At 47.6% G+C, this 15,789-nt stretch overlaps 1 protein-coding gene and 1 long non-coding RNA gene across 2 annotated transcripts in view; one reads left to right on the forward strand and one right to left on the reverse strand.

Moving 5' to 3' along the window:
* The window catches only part of LOC310678495, a 179,885-nt gene that overhangs the window by 14,873 nt on the left and 149,223 nt on the right, over positions 1-15,789 (reverse strand). The gene's annotated exons all lie outside the window — the stretch shown is intronic.
* The window catches only part of P3H2 (prolyl 3-hydroxylase 2), a 235,765-nt gene continuing 228,129 nt past the window's right edge, over positions 8,154-15,789 (forward strand). The window contains exon 1 of the mRNA XM_083442108.1: positions 8,154-8,230. Within this exon, the coding sequence (XP_083298234.1) occupies positions 8,156-8,230 (75 nt within the window). The 5' untranslated portion in view covers positions 8,154-8,155. The remainder of the gene's footprint in view (positions 8,231-15,789) is intronic.

Raw genomic sequence — 15,789 nt, forward strand, 5'->3', positions numbered from 1 at the left:
GTCTTGGAGCCTCAGCTTCAGGATCTGTCCTTCCAGTGAGCACTCAGGGCTGATTTCCTTCAGAATGGATAGGTTTGATCTTCTTGCAGTCCATGGGAGTCTCAGGAGTCTCCTCCAGCACCAGAATTCAAAAGCATTGATTCTTCGGCGATCAGCCTTCTTGATGGTCCAGCTCTCGCTTCCATACATCACTACTGGAAAAACCAGAGCTTAATTGTGAACAGAATTTAATTCAGCCGTGATACCTTTACTGCAGGGGGTTGGACTGGATGACTATTTGGGTCCTGTCCAGCTCTACATTGCTATGGTTCTACAAATTCCTCCCCGTCTCTACTTCCAGATGACCTCTTCCTTGAGCATTTATCCCGATTTGTTTGCATAAGGTGTTCAGGGAAGCAACACCTTTTGTTTTACCATGTTTTTAATATTCTGTTGGGAGCCGCCCAGAGTGGCTAGGGAAACCCAGCCAGATTTTGGGGGGGGGGTATAGCTTTCTTTCTGGTCCAGCTCTCACTTCCATACATCGCTACTGGGAAAATCAGAGCTTTAACTATACAGACCTTTTTCGGCAAGGTGATGTCTCTGCTTCTTAAGATGCTGTAGCTTAAAACCTTCAAGTCAGAAGCTTTGCAGGGAGCCAAAAGCTCTTGTCGTGCCAAGGTGGCATGGCTGTGGCTCTCAAAACAGCCTGAGCTTGCCAAGGGCCAAAGTCCCTGAAGTCCACGCAGCCTCCTTGAACCCCCTGGCACCCCCGCTGAGCTTCTGACACCCTCACCTTGTGAATTATCCCTGGCTTTGGAGAAAAGATTTGGGAGGGAGAGCCAATCTACGGAGCAGGCAGACCTGTTGGGACGAACCAAAGGCATCTTTCCAAGGCCTGTAGCTGCACATCTAGAGGACTGCCAAGCCATCAAGTTGTGCAAATCTAGCATTTCTGACGCTTGGAGCAGGTGAACGCTGCTGGTTTGGGGCCAGGTTGCATAATGGAAGGTGCTTAATTTTGGAAATGGCTCTGGTGGATTCCGGTCGCATCGGTTGGCTTCCTCCACAGCCTGAGCCGACGCAGAAGAAGCTGGGGCTCTCACAGGCTGGCTGCACTCACTTTTAGGACAAGGGCACCCCACAAGGTTGTGCTCCCTGTTTTCTGAGCAATGCAGAGACCCAGGCGATGCTTTGCAACTGGGCTCATTCCTTTCCCTTTGATTGCAAGCCGGCAATCAGGGACTATTTGCAGAGATCGTGTCTGGGGAGGGAAGAGTTAACCCCCCCATAGGGTCAAAACATTGGAGACCCCCGAAGAAATCCCCCCTTCCTTACTTAAAAAAAAAAATCATACGAGATGATTGACAGTCTTTAACATCACGTGTAGTTAGAATCTACAAATCCAGTGAAAATGGGTTGCAGAGTTTGGGACTTCTTAGTTTAGAGACTAAGAGACTACATGATAGATATTTATGGAATTGGGCATGGCCCAGCCAAATGGGCAGGGTATAAATAAATTATTATTATTATTATTATTATTATTATTATTACTACTACTACTACTACTACTACTTTCACCTTATGGATCAATGGTGTTGTTAGATAGTAAAATTCATGTTAAATTGCTGTTTTAGGGGTTGTTTTTAAAAGTCTGGAACGGATTAATCCATTTTGCATTGCTTTCTATGGGAAAGCGCGCCTTGGTTTTGGAACAATTTGGTTTTGGAACGGACTTCCGGAATGGATTAAATTTGAGAACTAAGGTACCACTGTAACAGGATTTGCAGAATTTCTACCTCTCTCCTCCGAGTAAACATTAGTGCAATACCATCCCTGTAGACATGGATTGTGTCCTTGTATAATAATAATAATAATAATAATAATAATAATAATAATGAATTTTTATTTATACCCCGCCCTTCCCGGTTCAGAAACTGGGCTCTGCAAGACCATGGAAGCTGCAGAGAGCTTTGCGAATTTCTCTTTTTGGAACTGTCCAGCACGCAGTTGGGAAAATGTGCAGTGGCGTTGCGAAAGGGGAGGAGGGAGGGAGGTCTCTTCTGAAACCCGACAATCACTCATCCCTAATGAACCTCTTTGAGACATGATTTCCTAAGTTATGAGCTGTGATGGGAGACGAGCCAGATTCCTCTCCTCCTCTCTCTCTTTAGCGTTATCAATTTCAAAAGGCTGATTGAATATCGCAGATGAAGGCCGGTACTCACCTTGCAAAGCTGAATAGAAAAACCGTGTAACTTCTTTTTCAACCGTTGCCTTGGATATGAGGCAGCCTATTGCCAGAGTGATGCCCTGAAGGACACCATGCAAAGATTCGGCTCTGATGAGGAGAGCATAAATAAAGCTTAATTTGAGTCGAAATGACAAAGGAAATCACAGCGCATAGTGGCTACAGTTGTTGTTGTTGTTTAGTCGTTCAGTCGTGTCCGACTCTTCGTGACCCCATGGACCAGAGCACGCCAGGCACTTCTGTCTTCCACTGCCACCCGCAGTTTGGTCAGATTCATGTTTGTAGCTTCGAGAATGCTGTCTAACCATCTCATCCTCTGTCGTCCCCTTCTCCTTGTGCCCTCCATCTTTCCCAACATCAGGGTCTTTTCCAGTGAGTCTTCTCTTCTCATGAGGTGGCCAAAGTATTGGAGCCTCAGCTTCACGATCTGTCCTTCCAGTGAGCACTCAGGGCTGATTTCCTTAAGAATGGATGCGTTTGATCTTCTTGCAGTCCATGGGACTCTCAAGAGTCTCCTCCAGCACCATAATTCAAAAGCGTCAATTCTTCGGCGATCAGCCTTCTTTATGGTCCAGCTCTCACTTCCATACATCACTACTGGGAAAACCATAGCTTTTACTATACGGACCTTTGTTGGCAAGGTGATGTCTCTACTTTTTAGAATGCTATCTAGGTTTGCCATTGCTTTCCTCCCAAGAAGCAGGCGTCTCTTAATTTCGTGGCTGCTGTCACCATCTGCAGTGATCATGGAACCCAAGAAAGTAAAATCTCTCACTGCTTCCATTTCCTCCCCTTCTATTTGCCAGGAGGTGATGGAACCAGTGGCCATGATCTTCGTTTTTTTGATGCTGAGCTTCAGACCATATTTTGCGCTCTCCTCTTTCACCCTCAATAAAAGGTTTTTTAATTCCTCCTCACTTTCTGCCATCAAGGTTGTGTCATCTGCATATCTGAGGTTGTTGATATTTCTTCCAGCAATCTTAATTCCGGCTAGGGATTCATCCAGCCCAGCCTTTCGCATGATGCATTCTGCATATAAGTTAAATAAGCAGGGAGACAAAATACAGCCTTGTCGTACTCCTTTCCCAATTTTGAACCAATCAGTTGTTCCATATCCAGTTCTAACTGTAGCTTCTTGTCCCACATAGAGATTTCTCAGGAGACAGATGAGGTGATCAGGCACTCCCATTTCTTTAAGAACTTGCCATAGTTTGCTGTGATCGACACAGTCAAAGGCTTTTGCGTAGTCAATGAAGCAGAAGTAGATGTCTTTCTGGAACTCTCTAGCTTTCTCCATAATCCAGCGCATGTTTGCAATTTGGTCTCTGGTTCCCCTGCCTCTTCTAAATCCAGCTTGCACTTCTGGGAGTTCTCGGTCCACATACTGCTTGAGCCTTCCTTGAAGAATTTTAAGCATAACCTTGCTAGCGTGTGAAATGAGTGCAATTGTGCGGTAGTTGGAGCATTCTTTAGCACTGCCCTTCTTTGGGATTGGGATGTAGACTGACCTTCTCCAATCTTCTGGCCACTGCTGAGTTTTCCAAACTTGCTGGCATATTGAGTGTAGCACCTTAACAGCATCATCTTTTAAAATTTTAAATAGTTCAGCTGGAATGCCATCACTTCCACTGGCCTTGTTATTTGCAATGCTTTCTAAGGCCCATTTGACTTCACTCTCCAGGATGTCTGGCTCAAGGTCAGCAACCACACTACCTGGGGTGTACGAGACATCCATATCTTTCTGGTATAATTCCTCTGTGTATTCTTGCCACCTCTTCTTGATGTCTTCTGCTTCTGTTAGGTCCTTACCACTTTTGTCCTTTATTATGGTAATCTTTGAACGAAATGTTCCTTTCATATCTCCAATTTTCTTGAACAGATCTCTGGTTATTCCCATTCTGTTGTTTTCCTCTATTTATTTGCATTGCTCATTTAAGAAGGCCTTCTTGTCTCTCCTTGCTATTTTTTGGAATTCTGCATTCAATTTCCTGTATCTTTCTCTATCTCCCTCGCATTTTGCTTGCCTTCTCTCCTCCGCTATTTGTAAGGCCTCATTGGACAACCACTTTGCTTTCTTGCATTTCCTTTTCATTGGGATGGTTTTCGTTGCTGCCTCCTGTATAATGTTTCGAGCCTCCATCCATAGTTCTTCAGGCACTCTGTCCAGCAATTCTAAATCCTTAAACCTGTTCCTCACTTCCACTGTGTATTCATAGGGGATTTGGTTTAGATTGTATCTTACCGGCCCAGTGGTTTTTCCTACTTTCTTCAGTTTAAGCTTGAATTTTGCTATAAGAAGCTGATGATCTGAGCCACAGTGGCTACAGACTCTGGTGCAATTCCCGCTTGAGCGAAGGTGCCTGCTGGGAGACCTTGAGCCAAGCCTGAGTCCTCAGCTGGCCTCCCCTACAGGGTTGTTGTGAGTTGAAGCAGAGGACACACTGAGCCATCATCTGGTGGAGGCAGAAATTGCGTGGCGAGTCCCCCCTCCCCAGTGGAAATAAAGACACATGAACAATTATTAAGGTTAATGGGCTAAATAAGGCCGCAACTTTATTGGTTACAGGTGATGAGTAGAACTGGGTTCAGATGATGTCTGAGGATCCGGTGCAGACTGAGACTCCTCTGGCTCCGAGTCCGAGCCGGAGTCCCAGACCATCACACAGGGAGGGAATGGGGGTGAAGGAGAACGAGAGAGAGAAAGCGGGTGGCAGAAGGAGAGAAGGAGAAAATGGGTGGCAGGGAGAGAAAGGGGGCATACTAGCCCTGCTCACCAGCAGCAGCATGTAAGCCCCCCCCCCCAATGTCTACGCTCCCCTTCGACAGTCAAGAGGCAGCAATGCTTCTGAATCTCGGTTGCTGGAAACCACCAGAGGGGAGAGAGTTCTCGCACTCGGGTCCTGATTGCAGATTCCCTTTGGGTATCCTTTTGGCCACCGTGAGAACAGGATGCTGGGCCAGGTGAGCCATGGGCCTGATCCAGCAGGCTTTCCTTAAGTTCTTTCATTCTCGGACGCCTGGTTCACACGTCATGCTAAGCCGTGGCTTAGCTCACCATAGCTAATGTTGGCAGAGCACATAGTTGAACTGTGGAACCCGCTGCCGCAGGAGGCAAGGATGCTCACCAAAGTGGATGGCTTTGAAAGGAGGATGAAGACAAATTCATGGAGGAAGCGAGGGCTGTCACTGGCTGGTCTAATCTAGCAGGCTCTTTTTATATTCTTACTACCTAGGAAGAAAGGCAGTTCTTAACTGGGAGGGGGAAAACATCCCTCATTCCTGCCTTAGATGCTCCCCCCCCCAGTGGAAATAAAGACACAATTATTAAGGTTAAAGGGCTAATTAAGGCCACAACTTTATTGGTTACAGGTGATGAGCGGTATTGGCTTAGGCATTGGTCCTAACTGACTATATCCAACTTCAGCACGTCCGCTTGAAGTCCGGGAAGGGTTAACCACCAGTAGGGGGAGTCCTGCTGATGCACATCAACTAGGAACTTCCCTGGGGTCACCGCTAGGGGGCGTGGCTTAGGCCCTCCCCTCCCCAGGCTTCAGACAAGCCATGTCCCCCAGAATCCTTTATCGGACTACCCTTCAATATGCGGGGCAGGTGATGGCGCTTCCTCCCCTCTTCCATCGACAGAGCAATACCAATGCCTAACCGCCAATACTCAGAAAGTTGTGACAATTTGCTACGAGGCAGGCGAAAACCAAGTGGCTGGTGCCAATTTGCCAAGTGGAAAAATTCCTTCCAGGGCCCTCAATAGCGACCAACCAAGGTCCATAGCAAGGTCAAGGAACGGAAACCTTATAGGGCGGGAGGGTGGGAAAAACAGGAACAGCTGGCAGGCGGGGAAAGAGGGAGATCCCCGGGGGCGCCTGTGTTTAAATCGGGCAGGCCATGCCCCAAAGCCAACCAATCCATTCTGAAGGAAATCAGCCCTGAGTGCTCACTGGAAGGACAGATCCTGAAGCTGAGGCTCCAAGACTTTGGCCACCTCATGAGAAGAGAAGACTCCCCGGAAAAGACCCTGATGTTGGGAAAGATGGAGGGCACAAGGAGAAGGGGACGACAGAGGACAAGATGGTGGGACAGTGTTCTCGAAGCGACCAGCATGAGTTTGACCAAACTGCGGGAGGCAGTGGAAGACAGGAGTGCCTGGCGTGCTCTGGTCCAGGGGGTCACGAAGAGGCAGACACGACTAAACAACAACAACAACAACAAATTGCTTTAACAGACAACAGCTCTGTATATTAAGGAGGCTCCACCCTTTCCTGGCTTGCTCAGCTTTTGGAGAGTGATTATTGCTAGCAATAAACACCCTCTGTTTTCTCACCGCAGCGTGGAGATTTCCTTCCCAGCCAGCCACAACCTCGTAGGGTGTACATGCGAGGAAAGCAAGTTGCATTTTTGAATTTACTTTACATGCTTTGACTAGATCAGGGGTCTGCAAACTTTTTCAGCCGTGGGCTGTCCCTCAGACCTTGGGGGGGGGGTGGACTATAGTTTGAAAAAAATATATGAACAAATTCCTATGCCCCACAAATAACCCAGAAATGCATTTTAAATAAAAGGACACATTCTACTCATGTAAAAACACACTGATTCCCGGACTGTCCGTGGGCTGGATTGAGAAGGCGATTGGGCCGGATCCGGTCCCCGGGCCTTAGTTTGCCTACCCATGGACTAGATAGTCTGCTACCATCTTCTAATAACAAATTTGATGCATGCCGCATAGCGACAGGTTGGGGGCAGCTGGAATCCTGCCACCTCTTTCTGCCAGCGTCATTTCATCCGTTGGACGAACTAATGCGTTTTGCCAAAATGGCTTTTGAGGATTTCCGTTCCCTGATTTTCATGCTGCATTTCTATAGCGTCAAATGAATTTTCTATGGGCAGAGACGAGGAGTCAGAGCTTCAGACGTTTTCTCTGCTTGGGAAGTGCTGTTATTTTATTCCCGTGCAAGAAGCCGATTTGGTTTTGCTTTCAGATGAAAGGAGGGAACTGTCAGTGGTTGGCAGGTGAGAGATCAAGCAGGCCTCATCCTGGGCAGTGCCAGCTTTGTATTTCCAGCAGAAATGACAGAAAAAGGCGTTGAAGTGATGGGGCTTGTGGAGCATCAGGGAGGTAGGGAAAATTGTAAGGGCCTCCACTGTGGACTGGGAAAATCTGGAAAGGAGAGAGATGGCAAAGCTCATCCACACTTGGCTTTGCTCCTGGGATGCTTTAACTTCCTTGGCCAGGTGAGGGTGCTGAAAACTGGCTAGAGAGACTCCCTTTCAGGTGTCCGCAGCAGCTACTGGGGCCAGGCTGTTTTCAGGGGACCCTGTGCCAGGAAATCACATACCCTCCAACATTTCTCCAATGAGAAACAGGGACGTCCCATTCCATAATGATTACTTTACTGTTTATATCCCGCACATCTGAATGGGTTGCCCCAGCCACTCTGGGCAGCTTCCAACTTATACAGAAACATAATAAAACCTTAAACCTTTTTTTAAAAAAAACCCATTCCCTATACAGTGGTTGTTGTTGTTTAGTCGTTCAGTCGTGTCCGACTCTTCGTGACCCCATGGACCAGAGCACGCCAGGCACTTCTGTCTTCCACTGCCACCCGCAGTTTGGTCAGATTCATGTTTGTAGCTTCGAGAACACTGTCTAACCATCTCGTCCTCTGTCGTCCCCTTCTCCTTGTGCCCTCCATCTTTCCCAACATCAGGGTCTTTTCCAGTGAGTCTTCTCTTCTCATGAGGTGGCCAAAGTATTGGAGCCTCAGCTTCACGATCTGTCCTTCCAGTGAGCACTCAGGGCTGATTTCCTTAAGAATGGATGCGTTTGACCTTCTTGCAGTCCATGGGACTCTCAAGAGTCTCCTCCAGCACCATAATTCAAAAGCGTCAATTCTTCGGCGATCAGCCTTCTTTATGGTCCAGCTCTCACTTCCATACATCACTACTGGGAAAACCATAGCTTTTACTATACGGACCTTTGTTGGCAAGGTGATGTCTCTACTTTTTAGAATGCTATCTAGGTTTGCCATTGCTTTCCTCCCAAGAAGCAGGCGTCTCTTAATTTCGTGGCTGCTGTCACCATCTGCAGTGATCATGGAACCCAAGAAAGTAAAATCTCTCACTGCTTCCATTTCCTCCCCTTCTATTTGCCAGGAGGTGATGGGACCAGTGGCCATGATCTTCGTTTTTTTGATGTTGAGCTTCAGACCATATTTTGTGCTCTCCTCTTTCACCCTCAATAAAAGGTTTTTTAATTCCTCCTCACTTTCTGCCATCAAGGTTGTGTCATCTGCATATCTGAGGTTGTTGATATTTCTTCCAGCAATCTTAATTCCGGCTAGGGATTCATCCAGCCCAGCCTTTCGCATGATGAATTCTGCATATAAGTTAAATAAGCAGGGAGACAAAATACAGCCTTGTCGTACTCCTTTCCCAATTTTGAACCAATCAGTTGTTCCATATCCAGTTCTAACTGTAGCTTCTTGTCCCACATAGAGATTTCTCAGGAGACAGATGAGGTGATCAGGCACTCCCATTTCTTTAAGAACTTGCCATAGTTTGCTGTGATCGACACAGTCAAAGGCTTTTGCGTAGTCAATGAAGCAGAAGTAGATGTCTTTCTGGAACTCTCTAGCTTTCTCCATAATCCAGCGCATGTTTGCAATTTGTTCTCTGGTTCCCCTGCCTCTTCTAAATCCAGCTTGCACTTCTGGGAGTTCTCGGTCCACATACTGCTTGAGCCTTCCTTGAAGAATTTTAAGCATAACCTTGCTAGCGTGTGAAATGAGTGCAATTGTGCGGTAGTTGGAGCATTCTTTAGCACTGCCCTTCTTTGGGATTGGGATGTAGACTGACCTTCTCCAATCTTCTGGCCACTGCTGAGTTTTCCAAACTTGCTGGCATATTGAGTGTAGCACCTTAACAGCATCATCTTTTAAAATTTTAAATAGTTCAGCTGGAATGCCATCACTTCCACTGGCCTTGTTATTTGCAATGCTTTCTAAGGCCCATTTGACTTCACTCTCCAGGATGTCTGGCTCAAGGTCAGCAACCACACTACCTGGGGTGTACGAGACATCCATATCTTTCTGGTATAATTCCTCTGTGTATTCTTGCCACCTCTTCTTGATGTCTTCTGCTTCTGTTAGGTCCTTACCACTTTTGTCCTTTATTATGGTAATCTTTGAACGAAATGTTCCTTTCATATCTCCAATTTTCTTGAACAGATCTCTGGTTATTCCCATTCTGTTGTTTTCCTCTATTTATTTGCATTGCTCATTTAAGAAGGCCTTCTTGTCTCTCCTTGCTATTTTTTGGAATTCTGCATTCAATTTCCTGTATCTTTCTCTATCTCCCTCGCATTTTGCTTGCCTTCTCTCCTCCGCTATTTGTAAGGCCTCATTGGACAACCACTTTGCTTTCTTGCATTTCCTTTTCATTGGGATGGTTTTCGTTGCTGCCTCCTGTATAATGTTTCGAGCCTCCATCCATAGTTCTTCAGGCACTCTGTCCAGCAATTCTAAATCCTTAAACCTGTTCCTCACTTCCACTGTGTATTCATAGGGGATTTGGTTTAGATTGTATCTTACCGGCCCAGTGGTTTTTCCTACTTTCTTCAGTTTAAGCTTGAATTTTGCTATAAGAAGCTGATGATCTGAGCCACAGTGGCTACAGACTCTGGTGCAATTCCCGCTTGAGCGAAGGTGCCTGCTGGGAGACCTTGAGCCAAGCCTGAGTCCTCAGCTGGCCTCCCCTACAGGGTTGTTGTGAGTTGAAGCAGAGGACACACTGAGCCATCATCTGGTGGAGGCAGAAATTGCGTGGCGAGTCCCCCCTCCCCAGTGGAAATAAAGACACATGAACAATTATTAAGGTTAATGGGCTAAATAAGGCCGCAACTTTATTGGTTACAGGTGATGAGTAGAACTGGGTTCAGATGATGTCTGAGGATCCGGTGCAGACTGAGACTCCTCTGGCTCCGAGTCCGAGCCGGAGTCCCAGACCATCACACAGGGAGGGAATGGGGGTGAAGGAGAACGAGAGAGAGAAAGCGGGTGGCAGAAGGAGAGAAGGAGAAAATGGGTGGCAGGGAGAGAAAGGGGGCATACTAGCCCTGCTCACCAGCAGCAGCATGTAAGCCCCCCCCCCCAATGTCTACGCTCCCCTTCGACAGTCAAGAGGCAGCAATGCTTCTGAATCTCGGTTGCTGGAAACCACCAGAGGGGAGAGAGTTCTCGCACTCGGGTCCTGATTGCAGATTCCCTTTGGGTATCCTTTTGGCCACCGTGAGAACAGGATGCTGGGCCAGGTGAGCCATGGGCCTGATCCAGCAGGCTTTCCTTAAGTTCTTTCATTCTCGGACGCCTGGTTCACACGTCATGCTAAGCCGTGGCTTAGCTCACCATAGCTAATGTTGGCAGAGCACATAGTTGAACTGTGGAACCCGCTGCCGCAGGAGGCAAGGATGCTCACCAACTTGGATGGCTTTGAAAGGAGGATGAAGACAAATTCATGGAGGAAGCGAGGGCTTTCACTGGCTGGTCTAATCTAGCAGGCTCTTTTTATATTCTAGGAAGAAATGCAGTTCTTAACTGGGAGGGGGAAAACATCCCTCATTCCTGCCTTAGATGCTCTTGCGTGGCAAGCCCCCCCCCCCCCCGTGGAAATAAAGACACATGACACAATTATTAAGGTTAATGGGCTAATTAAGGCCACAACTTTATTGGTTACAGGTGATGAGTGGTATTGACTTAGGCATTGGTCCTAACCGACTATATCCGACTCCAGCCCGTCCGCTGGAAGTCTGGGAAGGGTTACCCACCAGTAAGGGGAGTCCTGCTGATGCACATCAACTAGGAACTCCCCCGGGGTCACCGCTAGGGGGCGTGGCTTAGGCCCTCACCACCCCAGGCTTCAGACAAGCCACACACCCCAGAATCCTTTACCGGACGACCCTTGAATATGTGGGGGAGGTGATGGCGCTACCTCCCCTCTTCCATCTACAGAACAATACCAATGCCTAACCCCCACTACCCAGAAAATTGTGACGATTTGCTACGAGGTAGGCGAAAACCAAGAGCCTGGTCCCAATTTGCCAAGTGGAAAAATTCCTTCCAGGCCCCTCAATGGCGACCAAGCAAGGTCCATAGCAAGGTCAAGGACAAAAACCTTAAGGGACGGGGAGAGTGGGAAACAGGAACAGCTGGCAGGCGGCAAAAGAGGGAAATCCCCGGGGGCGCCTGTGTTTAAATCGGGCAGGCCACGCCCCAAAGCCAACCTCTCCATTCTGAAGGAAATCAGCCCTGAGTGCTCACTGGAAGGACAGATCCTGAAGCTGAGACTCCAAGACTTTGGCCACCTCATGGGAAGAGAAGACTCCCTGGAAAAGACCCTGATGCTGGGAAAGATGGAGGGCGCAAGGAGAAGGGGATGACAGAGGACGAGATGGTTGAACCGTGTTCTTGAAGCTACCAACATGAATTTGACCAAACTGTGGGAGGCAGTGGAAGACAGAAGTGCCTGGCCTGCTCTGGTTCATGGGGTCACGAAGAGTCAGACACGACTAAACGACTAAACAACAACAACAACAACAACAACAACAACTTGCTTTAACAGACAACAGCTCTGTATATTAAGGAGGCTCCACCCTTTCATGGCTTGCTCAGCTTTTGGAGAGTGATTATTGCTAGCAATAAACACCCTCTGTTTTCTCACTGCAGCGTGGAGATTTCCTTCCCAGCCAGCCACAACCTCGTAGGGTGTACATGCGAGGAAAGCAAGTTGCATTTGAATTTACTTTACATGCTTTGACTAGATCAGGGGTCTGCAAACTTTTTCAGCCGTGGGCTGTCCCTCAGACCTTGTGGGGGCCTGGACTATATTTTGAAAAAAATATATGAACGAATTCCTATGCCCCACAAATAACCCGGAGATGCAGTTTAAATAAAAGGACACATTCTACTCATGTAAAAACACACTGATTTCCGGACTGTCCGTGGGCTGGATTGAGAAGGCGATTGGGCCAGATCCGGTCCCCGGGCCTTAGTTTGCCTACCCATGGACTAGATAGTCTGCTACCATCTTCTAATAACAAATTTGATGCATGCCGCATAGCGACAGGTTGGGGGCAGCTGGAATCCTGCCACTTCTTTCTGCCAGCGTCATTTCATCAGTTGGACGAACTAATGCGTTTTGCCAAAATGGCTTTTGAGGATTTCCGTTCCCTGATTTTCATGCTGCATGTCTATAGCGTCAAATGAATTTTCTATGGGCAGAGACGAGGAGTCAGAGCTTCAGACGTTTTCTCTGCTTGGGAAGTGCTGTTATTTTATTCCCGTGCAAGAAGCCGATTTGGTTTTGCTTTCAGATGAAAGGAGGGAACTGTCAGTGGTTGGCAGGTGAGAGATCAAGCAGGCCTCATCCTGGGCAGTGCCAGCTTTGTATTTCCAGCAGAAATGACAGAAAAAGGCATTGAAGTGATGGGGCTTGTGGAGCATCAGGGAGGTAGGGAAAATCGTAAGGGCCTCCACTGTGGACTGGGAAAATCTGGAAAGGAGAGAGATGGCAAAGCTCATCCCCTCTTGGCTTTGCTCCTGGGATGCTTTAACTTCCTTGGCCAGGTGAGGGTGCTGAAAACTGCCTAAAGCGACTCCCTTTCAGGTGTCCACAGCAGCTAATTGGGCCAGGCTGTTTTCTGGGGACCCTGTGCAAGGAAATCACATACCCTCCAACATTTCTCCAATGAGAAACAGGGACGTCCCATTCCATAATGATTACTTTACTGTTTATATCCCGCACATCTGAATGGGTTGCCTCCGCCACTCTGGGCAGCTTCCAACTTATACAGAAACATAATAAAACCTTAAACCTTTTTTTTTTAAAAAAACCATTCCCTATACAGTGGTACCTCGGGTTAAGGGCCGTACTTAATTCGTTCCGGAGGTCCTTTCTTAACCTGAAACTGTTCTTAAACTGAAGCACCACTTTAGCTAATGGGGCCTCCTGCTGCCGCTGCGCCGCCGCTGCACGATTTCTGTTCTTATCCTGAAGCAAAGTTCTGTTACGGTAAAATCTGGGTGCGAGGCTCAGCCGGAGACAAACTGCAGAAGATCCAAGTTTATTGAGCAACAGGTTCAAGGCGAGATTGAACAGCGAGAAAGGGGTGACATGAACTTTTGAAACTTCCCTCCATGTCCCAGAATACAGTGCAAAATACATCCCAGTTACATCATGAATACATTAAGAAGAGGTTGGGTTACACAGATTATATCATGAATATATTAAGAAGAGGTTGGGTTCCACAGGATTAACATATGGAGGAGGGAGGGGGGAATATGCAGAGCTGGAGATATGCATAGATAAGCACATCCTGAGTCCAGGTGATGAGAAGACAATGGTCCATGTATGCATAGTCTGCCACCTGGCATTGCCCGGAGGAAGGGCTTGGCAGAGTGATTTGACAGGATTAGGGTCGTGACACCTTGCTTGAGGGATTATGGAGGACAGGGGAGGTGTCATGGAGTCCTAGAGAAATTGAACAAATTGGCACGTTGATTTTCTATGAATTTTATAGATTTTAGTCCCTTTTGACATTGACAATTGGAAATAAATGGATATATTGTAGCGAAGAAGAAGGTGAAGAAGACATGCCCCCCCCCCCAGTTCTTAACCCGAGGTAATATTTCTGGGTTAGCGGAGTCTGTAACCTGAAGCGTATGTAACCCGAGGTACCACTGTACAGGATTGCCTTCAGATGGCTTGGGGGGGGGGGGTCAGACAACTCTATACCCTCCAACATTTCTCCAGTCAAAATAGGGACGTCCGAAGGACAAGCGGGACATTCTGGGGTCAGAAACCGAGACGACTTTTCTAAATCAGGGATGTCCCTGGAAAATAGGGACACTTGGAAGGTCTGAAATTGTCCTGTTGGAAGTAATTCTCTGTTTTGCAAATAAAAAGGAAACAGCCTTTCAATGTGTCTCCCACCCCCCACCGCTCCGTGACCAGAAAGGAGAGAAAGGATAACCTCTTTCCACCAAGCATATCAACTTTGGGCTTATCGACACATTGCTTCACATTTGGGCTTTCCAGGTCCATGTCTTGGAATGACTGAGACCAAAGGGGAGGAGCTGCATGGCAGAGAAGAAGGATAAGGAGTTTTTTTTGGGGGGGGGAGCTATTAGAGCTGGCTGGGGGACTTAGAATGGCTCTATCTGCAATGCTGACCTGCAGTGGCGTAGCGTGGGGGGTGCAGGGGGGGCCGGCCGCACCGGGCGCAACATCTGGGGGGGCGCGCTCGCACTCGCAGCTCTCTGCCCCTACCTGGCTCACTCACTCACTCTCAGTGCAGTGCTGGCTGTGCGAATCCAATCCGAGCCGCCGGGTCGCCGCCCACTGTGGAGGGGGGGGTGCCAGGCGTGCGGTGCGGTGCGGAGAGAGAGCGAGGGACTATCTGGGGGAGGGACAGTGCAGCGGGGGGGGGGGCGCAAATTACTTACCTTGCCCCGGGTTAGGGGGTGCAAATTACTTTCCTTGCCCCGGGTGCTGACAACCCACGCTACGCCACTGCTGACCTGCTGCGTGGAGCAAGCTGCTTTTGGATGACAATGTGGTAAAATCTGCAGCTCCTTCATCGCAACTCACGGCAAATATGTCCCATTAAACCATAATTCTTAAGGACACTGCAGCCTCCACTATGGGTGAGCGCCCTGGGTGAGCGGTTAGAACCCTCCAGAGTCTCCTGCACTGCTATGCAGAGATTGTGTGTGTGTGTGTGTGTGTGTGCGCGCAACTTTTTTAACATTATCTTCCTTAGTGGGTCATTGAAATATACAGTGGCACCTCTGTTTAAGTACTAAATTCGTTCCGGAGGTCCGTTCTTAACCTGAAACTGCTCTTAACCTGAAGCACCACTTTAGCTAATGGGGTCTCCTGCTGCCACTACACCGCCGGAGCACAATTTCTGTTCTTATCCTGAAGCAAAGTTCTTAACCTGAAGCACTATTTCTGGGTTAGTGGAGTGTGTAACCTGAAGCGTATGTAACCCGAGGTACCACTGTACTCTGAGTCGAGTGCAGATTTCATGCTCTTTACTCAGCTCATAGTAGTGAGGAATGGAATTTTCCCTGAAATGTCTGCTTTTTATACATTATTTACACAATGGGCCACACGTGATTGGCTAATTCCAGGATTCTCCTGTAGGCCAATCAGGTTGCGGATTCACTTCCACCTGGAGTTGGATTGGATGGCTCCTGCGGACCAATCAGACTGCTGCATTCTGTCCGAGACCATGGAGAAGAGTCAGTGGAAGAAGATTGGAAGAAATTTAAAGACTATCTACAAAAACATTGTAAAATTAATGAATCTTAGAATGATGTTGGATTGAAGCTAAGTGGGAATTTTTAGTAGTAATGTTAAGGAATATGTAAAAATGGATTGTTAACAGGTGATAACTTAAAGTTATAATATATTAAGATAAAAGATAAGATAAAGTTAAAGAGGGAAAGGATTTGCTGAATTAACTAATTGAACTGGAATGCAAGAAAGGG

This window comes from Podarcis tiliguerta (assembly GCF_965153285.1).
Source record: "Podarcis tiliguerta genome assembly, chromosome: 5".
Taxonomy (NCBI): domain Eukaryota; kingdom Metazoa; phylum Chordata; class Lepidosauria; order Squamata; family Lacertidae; genus Podarcis; species Podarcis tiliguerta.